The 16,968-nt window shown below is 38.6% G+C and overlaps 1 protein-coding gene across 1 annotated transcript in view; it reads right to left on the bottom strand.

Annotated features, from left to right (window-relative positions):
* Positions 1–16,968, bottom strand: part of bmp6 (bone morphogenetic protein 6) — a 41,441-nt gene that overhangs the window by 5,528 nt on the left and 18,945 nt on the right. The window contains exons 2-4 of the mRNA XM_004080965.4: positions 13,770–13,962; positions 7,526–7,674; positions 7,207–7,404 (exon numbers count right to left, since the gene is read on the bottom strand). Coding sequence (XP_004081013.1) covers positions 7,207–7,404; positions 7,526–7,674; positions 13,770–13,962 — 540 coding nt within the window. The remainder of the gene's footprint in view (positions 1–7,206; positions 7,405–7,525; positions 7,675–13,769; positions 13,963–16,968) is intronic.

The following is a 16,968-nucleotide window of genomic DNA, read 5'->3' as shown; positions in this document are numbered from 1 at the left end:
TGAGGAGTAAGCCCACCCCTACTTCAAATCATCGATCTGTTTGCACTTTCTCCCGCTAGCTTACAGCCCCTCAAACCTCCAATCTAACATTAGCGGTGCAAAAAAAGGGCGAGCGATATTGGAGCTATCCTGCTGTACAGTTTGGAGTCAGATGCCAGCTCAGACGAGGAAAACAAAGACATACATGGATGTATTTGTCTGCAAGTGGGTCCATCAGAAGGGAGAGGGAAATTTCTACATCCCACCTACTAACTTTCTCTAACGGCAATATATTGTCTGCCCCTGATTCACAACAACCAGACACAAAAAATACTCAGAAATGAAATTTTAAGCTTAATTGTCATTGTATATGTCCTCCATCATGAGAAAAATGTCTAAAGAACATGTTAAAAACAACATTTTCGTTGGAGTGGATCTTTAATTGTTCACAAATAACTAAGTTTTAAACCATTTAGTGGTGTGGTCTGAATTGTTTTTATTTATTTATTTTATTGTGTGTGGAAATGTGCTGTTGCTATCAAACATTGCTGTTCCTGGAATAGCGGAGAAAGCTTTTGAATGCAAGAACTTTCACTGCTATGCAGCTCCTCTGCATCCGAACTAACTTGTTATGATCTAAAAACTCCCTTCAACTGATTATCTGGTAGTATTTTTATTTTGATGCAATTTGCTAAAACGACTCATAAAAGAAAGGAAATTAAAGGTAAAACAGAGAGCTGCAGTTGGTGGGGTCAAGAGGTCAAGGAGCGTTCAATAACTGTTTGACACAGTCAGGCGTTTCCCTGTTTTATAGGGTTCCTTCCTTTCTAATAGGAAGAGTAGTTCAGTGTGTCTGCTAATGTGGAAATATTATAGTTGCAAGTATTCACAGTTGCATGCAGTCAGCAGTGTGTGTTTGCGACTATGAACGCAGGTGTTTTCCCATAAAAGTGTGTCACAGGCGACAGTAGTCCCCTGTCCAATGACAGACCTTCACAGGTGAGGTGAAACACAGATTCTGGCACAGAAACTGTAGGATATCATTGTGTTTTCCTAATATTATTCTTGCACATAAGACTTTACATTGTTGCACACAGTGTGGTTAAACAAAGGAAATTTTCAAGGACAAAGGAAATGTAGACAAGGCTGGGAACCGTGTTTGTTTGGAGATTGGTGCCTTTTGAGTTTGGGTTTTCTTGATTTTAGGTTGTTCCACAATACTTTTTTATGTTTAATTTAAATTTGCTTTTTCAATTTCCCAGCTTGTTTGGACCATTTTGTTTCAGATTTGTATGTTTTTTTACACTTAAGCTCTAAGTTTGCTTTTTGTTACGTCATGTTTTTTGTTTCACTCATCTATCTCTGTCTCCAATACATGGATTCTCTACAGACACCCATCCTGAAAGATTGACTCTATTTAAATTTACAATAAATGGAGAATTAATGTGAGAATAACCAATGATTTTACATTGAAATTTGTACTGAATATTTTGTCTAATATTCTTAATTCAGTGTGCTTTCAAATTGCTCGTGGAGGTTAAAGGAAGCTGCAGTGTTCATGATCAGGTTGGATGACACTGCTAAAGAAGTGGTGGACAAATTTACTTAAAGATACAAAAATGTGATTTTTGCCTCTCATATGAATTGTAGCATTTCTATATCAATAAAATTATTTTTTGCAGCATCAAAATATGACAGATTGGCATTTGTTTTGTCATTATTTTTATGTATACATTTGAAAATGTCCTTTCCCAGCCTACAATAAAAGTTTAAACACAATGAATAACCCATTTCTGCCCCAAGACTCTTCTATTATTACAAATTAACATACGGTAATCCTCAAATATTAAATAAGAAAAGCGACCACTTTTTGCAGTGTATCCTACAGACCTCTTTTCCTCCTCCCTCTCACACACCTACACATTTTCCGTGCACCTCCTGGCCTTAAAAGTAATCAGCATTTACAGTCTGTGGGGCTCTTTAAGAGGAATAAAGCTGATATTTACTGTGGGCTTTCATTGAGTGTAAAGGCTCAGATTTGTGGTGCCCATAAACCGCATCTCCCCTTCCTGCCTGTAAAATTTTAATGCCACACAGCTACTGCTAAGCTCCGGCTCCCAAGAGGCTTCCTTTCATTTATTTTTCCTTTTCCTGACAGGGAGCTGAGGTGGCAAGAAGGGTGAGAAACAGACTCTGAAATGGATAGCATGTTAGTCTAATTAAAGGTCACAGCACTTTGTCAGTCTTCCATTTAAGCTTGGCCGAAAAACAAGTACACAAATTAGTGAACTAATACCTAACTTTGCAGCTTTTCTTTTTAAAGTTCTTTCAGAACAAAGGTTGATGGTCAGCTAAGGAGCTCCTCTTTGTAGTTTCTGTTGAGTTTGCCAATCACAAAAACTTGTTGAAACCCTTTGAATGAAAAAAGTGCTAATGGGGGGGTCAGTTTCATTTCTGTTAACAGATGATGTGATTGACACTTAAAAATTTGTGGTTTAAAAAAATAAGAACAGACAAAATTGTGTCACCCCTTGAAACTTTGCAGATTGTTCAGTGGAGCTTCTCCTTTTCTTAGCCGTTTTTCTCATTGTTTTGAACTTGTCTCTGCTTTGTTTGTGGATTTATACATTTTTATTTTTTTCTCTAAATGTTTGATTGTTGCAATAAAACATGACAAAATGTATCTTTCTGAAATGATTCTTTTGGACAGTTTCAGGTCAATTGTGGAAATGTTGGGTATTAAAATGTGAAATATTTCCGTAAAAAAGAAGCTGGGTTTGTACTAAAAAGATATCAAGAACTGCCACAAAAACAGTTTTAAAGATACCTTATTAGAGCAAATTGTACAGTACAATTGGGCATGGCAGAGTAAGCAAGCCACCACTTCCCATCATCCATCGGTTTACGCTCTCTCCTGTTATCTTTCAGCTCCTCACACCTTCAACCTGACATTACCCGTGCAACAAAAGTGGTGAGCAATATTGCAGTTCTATAGTTGTACAGTTTTGAGCCGGATGGCAGCTCAGACAACAGACGTACATGGATCTATTTGTCTGCAAGTGGATGCATCAGAATGGAGCTTGTGGCTTTAACATCACACCTACAAGCTTTTTTTAATGGCATTTCTTTGTCTGCTCCTAATTCACAACAAGTTGAATAAAGAAATACTCAGAAATGCAGTTTTTATCTTAGATTTCTTTATATGCGTTCTCCATGAGAAAATGACTAGAAGAACATGTGTAACCCTTGTGCTATCCTAGGCACTTTAACATTGGGAGTTGGGTCATCTAGACCCACTAGACAGTGCTCTGAACCTTTTCTTCAATGATTTGTGATCTTCACTGGTGTCCATGGATTACATGAAATCCTCTTCACCTTTATCCACCTTTGTCATGGTAGGGATAATAAATCAATGTAAGGGTGGGGTCATCTAAGGTAGCACAAGGGTTAAAACACTAAAAACAGGATTTCCATTGGAGTGGGTCTTTAAGAGGTTAAAAATAACTTATTTTCAACATTAAAACTGAGCTTCAAATAGAATTTTAGTTCATTAAGCAAAAGACTGCAAAGTGTGCTCTTCTTTGACCTTTTCCCTGAACAGCAATAAGGGCTTAATGTTAAAATATTAGGCCGGGTTTCTTTTAATGGCCCTTTAACGCAAAAGCATACTGTGGCATTCCAGGTTACAGAAGTTTACCCAGCAGTGCTTGACCTGGAAAGGTTGATGTGTGAGTAGACAAACATCCTATTGGACCACGTGACACAGGCCGTCTCCACCACAACTTGATTCACATCGAGTTCACTGAGGTGGTGTCGCACCCCGTCCACCCAGCAGTCAGGGGTTGGGGTGGGGACAACAGCTCTTTCGATATGCACTCCGAGCTTCGGGCTGATATTAACCCTAAGACAGTAGCAGCCATTCATTAAGCTGAAGGAAACACTTTCACCCCTCGCTTCGCGAGGAGGAAAAAGCTGGAAATTATATTTAGCACAACATGCTCCGAAAATACAACAATCGAACTGTGTCGTTGAGGAGAGAGAACCACAAAGTTGGTTTCAGAGAGAGAAAAATCTGAACAGTGACAACTTTTGAAACTAGTTTTAGTTGAAATTGGAAGCATGAATCAAATTTTGAGAACCCTGGTGGCTCAAAAAGAAACTATTACCTCACTTACAGCCAGAAAGAGGACTGCAGTGAGGACACAGAAAGAAGGAAAATGTCACCGCTGTCTCTGACGTCTCTCCTCGTTTTTTTTTTCCTTCCCCCAACCACCACTACTGAAGTTTATCTTTCTTCCTGTCTTTCATCACAGAGGTTATTAAACCCTGTGAGTGAGCTCCGCCATGTCTAATTACTTCAACGGTAAACAAAAGGAGGCTGGGTGGGGAAGGAGTTAGGAGGACGAAGAGGGAGGAGAGGAGAAGAGAGGAGCGACAGATGAAAAAACACAGCTGGCAGTGTGCCGTGTTATTATAATTCTTTAAGCGATACTGTTAGCTGGGTTAGTCTTCTAGCTGCGCGGCTAATGACTGGCTACACCTAATTACAGGCCGCCTGTGCTGCTGTGTCAGGATGCAGTACTCCTTCCCAAGATGGTTGTTAGCCTCCCCCACAGCCAAAGGCCAACCCAACTCCCATTAACTCCCCAGCCTTCATCACCCACCAAACCCCAAATTACCTTTTAAGGTGTTGCATTGTTCGTTTAATGCTTTTTTTCCCCCCGTGCTCACAGCAGGCACACCCAGAGTGGGTGGAAATACGTTGACAAATCGAGAGGATTCAGGAAGTTTGTCCTCACAACCAAACCGATTTGCTTTCAAGAGCATCAAAAAGAAGGATGATTTATTGCACTTGTAACCACACTATTATTTCAAGTGCAGCTAATGTTGCAGAAACTTATTTGGCTTCATCTGTCCTCTTTTGACATCTGGAAGGTATTTGATATCACTTTTTAAATCAAGCATGTTACATTTGTAAATATGAGAAAATGAGCGTCCAAGGCCTCCCAGGGAATTCAGCTTGGAGAGTAAAGTTTCTACAGTTTTGAAAAATTTGCTTGAGTCTGGCCAAACTCAAATGTTTGAAATCTAAATGTAAATTTGCATAAACAGAAGTGAGGATGTCAGGACAAATAATGAAAGGAAACACGCCGATCTTACACATGAGTCAGGAGTCAGCAGTTTAGATAGGTGGAGCAGCTGATTCTAGGAGGAACACAGCATGAAACTATAAATGTAGGAGAAGGTTAAAGCAAAAACGTACTTCATGTGATAAAAATAGGCGCTAATAATGCAGAAAAAATAAAGACAACTTAAAGGATGATTAAGGGTGAAATATCCTTTTCGGGATCTGAAAAGGTGTACTGTAACTGTACCAAAACACAGACTAAAGCTCTGCGTCCTCATTTTGTGTCTCCCCATGAGTGCTTTGCAAGATGGATGCTCAATCCATCCATCGCTGCCTCCTCCCTGTCTTTGGAATGAGTGATGCCATATTGAAACCATATGCCCTCCTGAATTCCTCCCGGATCCTCCCATCCCATCCAATCCCAGCAGTCCTCCGCTGGCCGCGGACACACGGTTGTCGCGAGGAGGCCTCTCCGCTTCCTGTGTAGGATCTAAATATTTACACTCCCAGTGGTCCCGAGTGGCGAGGCGGAGGGGGCTTGATGTTTTGGGTTATGTAAAGTCCACATTTAACAGATTTTAGTTGTTGGATCGGGCCTTTGAACAGATTTGCTTCACTGAAAGTTTTCTCATCTCCCTGATATAATCTAGGACACAAAGGCAGAGCTGCGCTCATTAAATAAGCTTAGGATTGCTGCTTTCACTTCGTGTTAAAATGTTAGAACAACTTGGGGCAGAGGTGATGGCTGTGTAGAGAAATGCGGATGTGTAGCTAAGACTGAGGTAAACCAACTGCACTGTACCTTAACCAAAGACGAGGCTTTTGCTCTGTGTGGTGTACGCTATAGCTCTCATGACATTTAGTTATGAAAATCACCCCCCCCCCCTGTTCTTTTCAGGAGCACTTTAATAAAAAACCTATTAAGGAAGTCACTGAGGATAAACCTAATCTGTCTATCAAACACATCTGCTCACCCGCGCACATGGTACGATCTTTTAAACGGGGCTGAGGTGAACCGCTTTTCAGGTAGCCAAGATCCATTGCTATTTACAGCTGCATATGCAATTCTGCAAGCTTTGCTCTGGCACCAGTAAACAAAAAAGGTGTGGTCCACATTTAAAGGCCCATCCACATTGGGCACAGTTGCAAAAGTGTGGCAATTATGCTGCAAGTTCAACCAGACATGTCTTAGAAGCTTTTTTTAATGCCATCCATTTTGCAGGACTCATGGAATCACACATTTATTCAGGGGTGCAAGCATTGCCTCTGTATGAGCAGGGAGCTTAAAGCCCACCTTGCATATTTTCTACACCACTCAGAAAAAAAATTTTTTAGATTAACTTTCTGTTTCCTCTATCATGAGAAAGATGCCTACAAGAACACGTTGAAAACATCAAAACACCTTTTTTTTTATCAGTGTCTTTTTAAGTTCTAGTCTTCCGACTGTTGATGTACTTTGATCCTCACAAGGTGACTCTCTCATTGAGTGTTGCGCTCTCATTCAGCGCACTTCCAATTACAGAGCAAAAATAAAGGGAAAAGCACAGGAATACCTGGTAGAACATTTCTTTAACAGAGGCATCAGTTTCATTTTGACAACAAGGATTGTAATTCAACTTTTATGCTATTTTTCTTTTTAATGGGATCACTGATTTATTTGAGTTAGTATGAGGAGCTTTCATGCTGATCTAAAAATCAAACTTTGACTTTTCTGATTTACGGTTTGCTTCTTTATTGATGTTTGATACAAAAATTTACCTGTCAATAATGTGCGGCTGCATGCCCTAAAGACAAGAGCTGGAAGATGGAGATGCTGTTTGTAAGAAGATTTGGTAAGTCATTGTTATGTGTCTGGAGTCAACACACTCATTAAGTGAGATGAGTCTTTATCACAGCTGTTTTTGCAACACAACCTCTCCAGTCCAGGCTTTAGTTGGCTTAATTCAGCATCTCTGAGTTTGCCTTCAAGCCTGCTTAGTTTGGTGACACCATAAACCTCACTAAAACCACTTGGCTTCAATAACCAGAAAAATTTGGAAGATGAAAGGAAACTGGATTGTTCTTTGTTTAAATATCTGTCTGAGGGTCTCCAGACTGACCTGGTAGGCTTGACCCTCTGGATGCATCTTGCGGTTGCGTGGATCGGTTGCGGTTCTGTTGCCGCCGTTTTCCACCAGTGGAGCGTGCAGAGCGAATCTGCACCTCACTCACTTTGAAGAAAGCCACCATGAACGGCTGCTTCTCCAGTGCACCGTCACGTCCCACAAGCCCTGCCTCCTTACAGCTGATGCTCTGGCCTGTTATGAAAAACACATTTAACAATGTCTGACATGATTAAAGGTATGTTTGAGTTTTTTCCTTTATAGTTTAATTTTGTTGCAAAAAAACTGAAATTGGTTACAGTTAAGAATCGCTCACCGCTGCTGGTCTCTATGCTGACTTGGAGACCCAAGTTGTGCACCGGACTCATGACCCACAAGTTGCTGGTGGCAGTGATGTCAAACTCCAGCCAGCCCTCCTCAGCAGCCCACAGCATGCGAGACTCCAGAAGAAACAGATCTGCTTCTCTGTTGGAGCACAGCAAAAAATATTGAAGGTCAACTTCAGAGATATCAACAGTGAGTACGAGGCAAAGATAGTTTCAGGGATAGAGATAAATTATCATATTCTGACTCAGAGAGCTCTGGTGGTACTTTACCAAAAAGTTTAGAAAGTTGTAATCCTTGGCAGTTAAATTGTAGCAAAATAATAAGAAGAGTAAATGGTGTTTAGTGTTTTATGACCTTCTTAGAAGGTCTAAAGCGCACACACACACATTGACAAACTGATGGCGGCTCCGCTGCTGAACACTGGCGCCAACATATAACCACAAGGGGCAATGTGGAGTTCAGTATCTTGCACAAGGACCCTGTGAGGAAAGCCCCCTGCTAAACCCTGTGTGCTCATTGATGAGAGAGAAAGAGACCAAAAAAAAACTCAATTGGAATTTAGTCTATTCAATGATGAGTTGGATCAAAGTCATACAGAACGCTCTGGATCGTCACCATGACGGACAATATCCAGTAGGATGCACACAACTTATTTATCTGCGATGGTGTTCCTCATATGGCTTCAGGCCAATGTCTGGAAAGACAGAAGAAGCCCCCCCTGGTCCCTACTGGTCGCCTTCATCATACCTACATATTGAGTGGTCTGTGTCAGTGTCCCCTGCTCCTGACCACAAAATAATTTATAGCTTTTTTTTCAGTGATTAGGTCTCCTAACTGGATTCAACGGGTTTGCAGCTCTTTAGAATTCAATAAGAGGGTTAATTTAAGCAGAGTGTGTTAATAAATAAGTTCAAATTTGTATAAAAGTATAAAACGCCTGCATTTAGGATATGAAACCCTTCAACACTTTGACACATGGGCGGTAACTGAACCTGCAATCTTCTGATCAGAGATCAACTGCCTCTACTTATGCACCAAGAAGAATAAACCTTTTTTCCTAGTATTGTCTCTGGGTTTTTAAAATTGGTTATTTGCGATTTTTCCAAAAAACTAGAAAAAGTCTCCAAAAAATTAGTTTGAAAACCGCATATTTTACAATCTGACATTACTCTTTTCGTTTTTTTTTGTTGTTTGTAAAAACAAACAAAGCGTTTTTCCAAAAACGCCATTTTCCTTACACCTGATTATATTCTCAAAAGAGAACGGATCTCACAAGTTCATGAAGGTGGGTCGGCATATGTAAATACTAAAAAAATGCAGGTGCAGATACTTCTTTATTTGTCCTTTGTGCTTTATAGGTTCCTTCACATTCTTGTCCTGCGGCTGTAATAATACAGATGTGAAATAAAATGTTATGTTTTCTCTGAGAAGCAGAGGTGACGGGCTGACTTTTTTTGGGAAACTCAATGGGAAAATGGAAGCTTTTGACGTGTATCAACAGTTTCATCACAAAAATGACAGGAAGATGGATAACTGTAGTTAACAGTAACCACTGAGACAGAATGTGTTTTGTTTCACTGTGGATTGACCTCAAAGCCTACATCTCTAAGGACTGAGTTAGAGGGAGGAAGGAAAAGTTTGGTATCCCGCCACATTCATGTTAATATCATCCACCGAATAAAGTCTGTGTGAGTCAGACTGCACAAACATTGATGTGTCAAACTGAAGAAAGAAGTGTGACTATCAAAAAGATGTGAAGAAAACAGCCTCTGCCCCATAAAAGCAGTAATAACACAGCAGCAGGGTCCTCCTTCAGAACCAACATCAAAGCTTCGCAGTCATCCAGGTGTCTGCTAAAGGCCCCTGCGGTCGTGCCTCTGTAGCCCCTTTTTATTGCTCATTAATAAGTGTTTCTGACAGCTTCTGTGTGAGCTCTGCCACCCTGCTTTCCTGCTCATGAATGTATGTATGAGCAGCAGCCATTACAGCACCACCTGAGAACATGCTGTAAAACGTTTTATTGACTTTCTGCGTAAATGGACCAGAAATAAAAGGTCAGGGGGCAACATTTAAATTTTTTCTCTCAATGCAATAAATTCTGTTTTATAAATCTTTTAATTTGGTATAAAAAGTTGGAGTAGTGGTCATTTAATGTCTTTCTGGAAGACTATGAAATTAATAAACATTCCCAAAAAAGGTGGAGAGAAGGGACAGTAGTTCTTTATATTTCAGTAACTTTATTTTTCTGCATTACTAGTTTTTTCCACAAGTCATTCTTGGAAGAGCAATAAAACACACAGAACGGCAGCATTTCAATGCAGAAAAAGGCCCTGCTTGATACTATAAAAAGCCATCAGCAATGCAATTATTTATATTTTTGTGGTTTATATTTTTCAGTTACCATATTATGCTAAATTAAAGTTCAAAAGGTATATATAGATGTGCAGAGCTTATGAAGAGATGTCAATTTTCTCTTTTCCCAGAAATAGATTGAGTTTTGAGCAAACCTCAATTTAATTCCAACATATGCATATTTATTGTACTGCCATGTGCTGTTTACATTATATAGTATGTTGTAAACTGACTAAAGTCTTAGTCACCCCTCATTTACTGTAATTTAGCTTCAAAGAAACCAGAAAGTCCAAGGTTTTTATGGTTTCTTAGAAATCCTTCTTTAATTTTTTATGAAAAAATGCTGCTTTATTTTCTAAATAAATTGGCAAGCAAGTTAGAAAAGTCATCAGTTCTTTAATGATGTCACTTAGTGCTGTTGGTCTAGAGCTGAAAATTTTATGGACGCTTTTCAAGTAAAAGACTACGCCCCTTTCTGTGTCTAATCTTGAGGTCAAGTGAAAAACAAAACAACAAAACATGACAGGCAAGAAGCTGTATGTTTATCTCCATTTTGTTGTTTCACCATTTCACTGTAAGTAAATGGGAGCTGCTGTGATTAAGATAAAAAAAAAACGAGAGGTAATTTAGTGAAGTGACTTTACAGCATTTAATTGGAGGTTAAATGTTTTTTACAGATTAAATCCACCCTTTGATCTCCATTTTTGACATGTTTTTGTGTTGTTTTTACATCCCAAACTAATTTTCTGCACTCATCTATGAATATGTTTGATATGAAAAAAGAATTTATCCAAGGAGTGCACCAGTACAGCAAATGGCAAAAAAAAAAACTTACAATGAAACTCTGTGGAAAAATTACATCACTCTCATTTTGTGGGAGTGAATAATTTATTTTTTTTACCATGTCAGATCACGGGCTCCAAACATCTTTAAAGACCCACTCCAGCATGTTTTTTTGTGTTTTTCTCATAATGGAGGAGATATATTGATAAAACTAATCTCAAAATTGCATTCCTGTGTATATATTTGTTTTGATTGTTCTGATACAGGAGCAGATGAAAAAGATGCTGATTGGAAAAGAGCATGTAAAGACAAATGGGAGCGATGGATCAAAATATGATAGGACTGGGACTTTAAGGTTTTGATAGATAATACTTTTTGAGCAAAAAAGAAAAATACTAGAAATAGCAACTGCTTGAATATAATTAATATAATCAACCCACAATCTATCACAATATTACATTACAGCACATTTTTCACCATGACTCAGTTATGATTGTTCTTCAAGCTGTAAATAACTCTAAAGTCTATAGACTAAATTCAAACTGGGTCTAAATATTTGCCAGTCTAAGTAGAAACAAAGTCAAATGATTTCATTAAACCCAGTAACATTTGACCAACAATGCTGAGTGGTGGTGGTCAGTCTTTGCAGCAACCTGCCTTTTCTCATGTCAGGCCTGCCACATTTTTGGCATTCTAATCCGTTTGCATTCCTCGCCTGCTGTTAGAGAAACCACTCCAATCAAATGAAAAGTACAAAGGGTGTCAAGCTAATTATGCGCTCTATCATTACGGCTCCGAGCCAAAACTGAAGTCAGTTTTTTTTAGCTAAGAGTGGCATGGGAAAGTTAACAGGCTTCCAACTGGTTGGACGATCACAAAGACACTCTTACAAAAAAAAAGTTAAAAAAAAGGCAAAAGCACAAAGTAATTTCACTGGGTTTTTATTTCTTATGTGGTAACTGACCAATGCTTTTGAAAAGGATGGAAGAATACTGAACCATGTCATTAGGTTTTTTCTGATAGTGAACAATCCAACTTGTAATCTTCAAGGTACTAAACCTGGCCTACAATAATACCAAAAAAAGAGATACACAGACTCTTTCATCTCCAAATATCTCCAATAATAAAAGGTTAAACCTGCAGGCACGAGCTTACAAACCGCCCATTGTGAGGATACAGGAATGCAGCAAATAAGTAGCTCTTGATACTTTATGAACCTTTTCACACGCAGGAAAGTATACTGCTCCGACATATAGCTGGTGATTGGTCCTGTCCAACAGCTTGACTTAAGAGGGGAGTTTAAAAACATTTCGTGTTTCTCCTATGAGATGTTTTGTAGCTTCAGCATTAAATACAAGAAAAAGCTAATCTGGGGTGTAAAACTATAATTTTTTCTTTTACTTGCAAATGTTATTGGATGCCCGTGTAAAGGAAAAACGTTTCTTCTTGGCAACATGTCTGAAAACAAACTCTTCTCTCCAATTTGTTTATTATTGTTTTTAAAAGAAAATGTCGATACTCCTAGGGAAAGACCAAGTTTCTGTTGGATTTTTTTAAGTTAGCAATGTTTTTGACCAAACTTTTAAAAAATGCAATGCCTCTATTTCAGAGTAACAGTACCTGACCCAACTGAGCCCAAGTTTCCAAAAGGTGATTGTTTTTCATTGAATTCAACTAACTGGCTTACAAACCAAACAGTTTGTCCTTTGACTTTTAGACACTTTAGCATCCCTACAGGTGGATATTGGAAATCGTAATCCTCATAATTATTAAGCTACGATCACATCGGACATGTGACGCACATTCAAGATTACACAACACTCAGGTTCATGAAAGCGCATATGGTGTTCACACTGAAAAAGCAGGGAGGGGCTTCTTCTTCTTTTTCTACTGTTCACTAGCCCATATTACCTCTTACAGTTGGAAGAGGCATGCTGTGAAATGTCAAATTGGTGCAAATTGTGAATTTTCATTCACAGCTCTATTCCGATATATGAAAGGCCTGGTGTCATTTGATTCCATCTAGGCACAAACCGCAATTATTAATTTGTCTTCCATGATCTCTTTTCAAAACTGGAACTTGCAAATCATAGGGGAACCCCATCCTTACTACCAAATGATTTAATTAAATTCACTTCCAAGTCCCTAAATGGTGAAAGTTCGGCCTGGTTTAACTTTTCACATTAATAAGGGATTGGATTTATCTGCGCTTTTCTAGACACTCAAGACGCTTACAATGTGTCCATTATTCATTCTTGGGTAGTTCTACGGTAGTTCATTACTACTACGGTGATGTTAGCCACAGCTGCCCTGGGGCCTACTGCCAGTTCGCGCCTGACCACCTCTGACCATCACCACGATCTTCGTACGCAGTCACAGCCAGGTAGGGTTAAGTGTCTTGCCTTAGGACACAACAACAGTTGACTTGGGGGAGCGGGACTCAAACCGCTGACCATTGCCCGACCTGCTCAACAGCCTGAGCCACTGGTTCCCATTGAATGACCACGTGTTTTTTACGTAGAGCCCAAAAACGATTGTAGAAACTCGCTTGAGAGTTTTGAACGCGAAAGCCCAGAACCTCCATTTAAGCATGTTTACACAGACTTTTCATTTGAAGCAGCCGCTTGAACACGCGTTGCTGAGGCCGGTGTGAACATAGCTTAAGGTTCAACAATTATGACTTTTTAGGAAATTAATTTGTTTTTAGTAATATTAGTAATAATATGAAAACTTTTTTTATGTGTCAAAGTGTGGGGGCTTTTGAGAGTGGCCAACAAAGAAGAAAAAAACAAATTTAGGAGTTATTTGTAAATGTGCTGTGTTATGAAATCTTGTTTTATAAGTACAACGGCTGAATGATTTTTACATTTGTTAACTGCAGCAAAATAAAATAGAAAAGTTATAAAAAAATGACAACTACTTCAAAATATTTTTTTCGGAAAAGTGCACTATATAAAAAAAAGAATAAAACAAAGGGTTAAAACTATAGTTTTGCTAAAAAACATGTTTTTCAATGTCTCCAAAACAGCAGCCTCGGAAGATAACTTTCTAGCCATGAATGAGAGAGGTGTGTGAGTAGCATAAGTGTGTGAGCGTACCTGTTGGGATGCTCCTTGACCACCTGGTACACTTTGAGCAGGAAGGTCTCGTTGCGGAAAGCTCCACTCACACACTCCTTGTAGAGGCGAAATTCAGCTGCGGTGACGGCTTCGCCCTCTGGGATCTGCGAGAGGTTGAACTTAAACTCCTTGTGGTGACGGCGCTGTGGGGAGAACTCCCTGTCGTACTCCACTGTCACAGAGAAACACAAGCAAACAAGAAGTATTTAAAGTACTGATTGATGTAGTTCTCTAAACTTGAACCCATTTTTATTTAATAATGTGAAGAAATGACATTATATGTTCTACAGAGAACCCTGCTATGTTCTCTTCATCATCCACACTCTTGATCTTTGTGCCTACAAGGTTTTTGACATCAACAATTTCGTGTCAGTCGCTGGTTTGAAACCCATGTCTTTCTTCTAAAGTTAGTTTCCGTTTACAGCAGTGAATGATGAGCGGATTTGGTTCTTACAGAAACTCCACTCAAGTCAGCCACAGAAGTCTTTCAAGCATGAAAAACATGATTTACACATAAAGTCTAATAGGTTTTGTGGCTTTGAGTTTCCCTAAATAAATCATCAGTTTGGAGCAAAATCCCATGTTTTTTTTAAGTGGCAGCCTCCCAAAAGACTTTCTGCAACCACTTCTGATGGTGTGAATAGACAAAAACCAACAAATGCCGTCCCTCCTATGTTTTTAGGAGCAAAACGCAGTATAATGACCCTACGGTCCCTGGAGAGTTGGATTTTGTCACAGCAGGAGGGTTCTCTCTCTTTTGAAATGGCCAAGAACCAAAAATCGACACAGTCAAACAAAAAACAAACATAGATTACTTTTAGTTTGAAGGTTTGTTTCATACTAAAGCATAAAACATGACTATTAGGATGAGGCTAGATTAGAAAATCAACAAATTATAAAATATATTGATAAAAAAATGTATGAGACTAAAATATTAAAACTGACATGAGTTTTGTGTTATGTAAAACGGTTTTATGTTACTGATTTATGTATTACAGGTTTATACTTATATTTTTAACATTTTTTACATTTTTAATTCAGACTAAAATATTTCTAATTATGAATGTTTTTCTCAAAACTCCTTTGCTAGAAAGGTTGTTGTTTAAATTTGCAAACATAAAGGCAAACTTTTTGTTCCCCAACCAAGTATAGCAGGAAAATATCAACACATTTCAAATTTGTTGAGAAAACCCCCTGTCAAAAATGTACATGTTTCCTCCTTTCAATTACACATTTCCAACCATAAATTGGTCTTCTTCTTGGCGACTTAAAACAATAACAGATTAAGGGTATGGAAGTGTCAAAGACAGAAATGTGCTTTTGGAATGGCGTTCACACATGGGAATTAACATGATACTGGCTAAATTCTGTAAAAAAGATTAAAAATCAAAGTCCCATTCTAATTATCTTACATCACAATGGAGCGGAGCAGGGAGCTTGTAGCATAGCATGTTTTCAACATCACAAAAAGAGCATTTTTTTGGCTGCTCTTGATTCATTTGAGTAAAGAAATACTCAAAAAATGCTATTTTAAGCTCAATTTTCTTTATACATGTCTTCCATCATGAGAAAATGGCACAAGAACATGTTAAAGACACCAAAAACACAATTTTCATCAGAGTGAAGTAATAATGAATAATTTTTTTTCTTTTTTTAATAAAATATTTGATTTATTTTTGTAATTTGAGTTTAAAATAAATAGAGAACGTGAAATAGTTTTCGTCCAAAAATACGTATCTAAAATATTGTCATTTTTTCATAATTTTGGGAGAATTAATACCTCAGCTGTGCTAATGAAAACTTGTTGAAGAGACCAAATGGTTTGCTGCCTGCCGGATAATTCACAACCTTCTGCCTCTTCCAGATAATTTTTTTTCCTTCTCATAATTTTCAGACTTCAAAACTATCTTACTTTAAATTTGCTTAAAATATTAAAGTTGATCAGTGAGAGCATGTGAAAGTATTTTCCTTGTCTTTTGTAGCCCTAAGAATACAAATTAAAATCAATTACAAGCAAAGATTAAGCTCTTGAGTTAAATGTGAGAAAACTTCCCAGCTTCTTTCTGATATGTGGTTTGTTATTCTTCCAATATCTTTCACATGTAGGCAGCTGGCAGCCAAAGACCTCTGTGGAGATATTTCTGGCACATTTTATATCAACACATCTCTTTTGTGGATAAATTTGAGGCCAAAGGCTTAGGTAAGAAAGATTTTTGTCTTGTACACGGGCCAAGCTTGTTAAAACTTTCTGGTAATTTTATGATGTGGGGACCCACCCTAAATATACCAATGACACATTTTGTTCCCAGGGTTAACGCTTAAGAGAAAATTAAGTTAATGTGAAAACACTGGAACCAATCAGGCTCCCAGAAGTGCCAGCCACACCTTGTACCCACACCCAGGAAGGTCAAAGCCGCCCTGCTCCCCTGACATGTCCAACTTTCATAGAAGCTGAGCTTTAAAAAATCAGGACATATATATATGTATTTAATTTTATTTCTGCAAACAAGCAGAAAATGTCCTCCCACTTTGTCAGAAATTCAGATCATAAAGCATATCCCTTTACCTCAAAGCAAGCTCTCCCTGTCTGCACTTCACACTCTTTCCACTGAAGCAAAGGGAACCTCCAGCTGAGCGTGTTATTCCCATCACAGAGACTTCTGTCAGATGTAACTGTGATTATTTAATCATCCTATTCCACAAACTGCCCACACATGAACACACACACACATCGGTGTGCGATAACAGGTCTGCTCTTGTGATGACAGGTAGATAGATCAGCCCGGCTTGTGTGTCCATGTGTGGAGGCTCGACGCGGAGGTCGCCGTCCTGCAAATGACTTCTAAAACGCTTGTTGGGCCTGGAGACAAACAGGATGAAAAACTATATTCTCTGCTTAGGAGTCTGGCTGGAAAACTCAGATAAACTAGAGGCAGGTGAGAAGGTCAGGAGAAGTTTAAATGCATCATAAAAGATTCAACGTTTGCAGTGATATATACACACAAGAACACACCAGGCACCAGCACGAGCAAGATTAGGAGCAGTTAATAACCTGGTGTGGCAGCGCTTATCAGATGAAGAGAAGATGAGATTTGATTTGTTTATGTTTTTACTTATCAGCTGCACTATGTATTATTTTATCCAAACACTGATTTGCAGCTAAAAGTAATGTTCATTC

This window comes from Oryzias latipes, chromosome 20 (assembly GCF_002234675.1).
Source record: "Oryzias latipes chromosome 20, ASM223467v1".
Taxonomy (NCBI): Eukaryota; Metazoa; Chordata; class Actinopteri; order Beloniformes; family Adrianichthyidae; genus Oryzias; species Oryzias latipes.
This window is presented reverse-complemented; position numbering and strand designations above follow the sequence as displayed.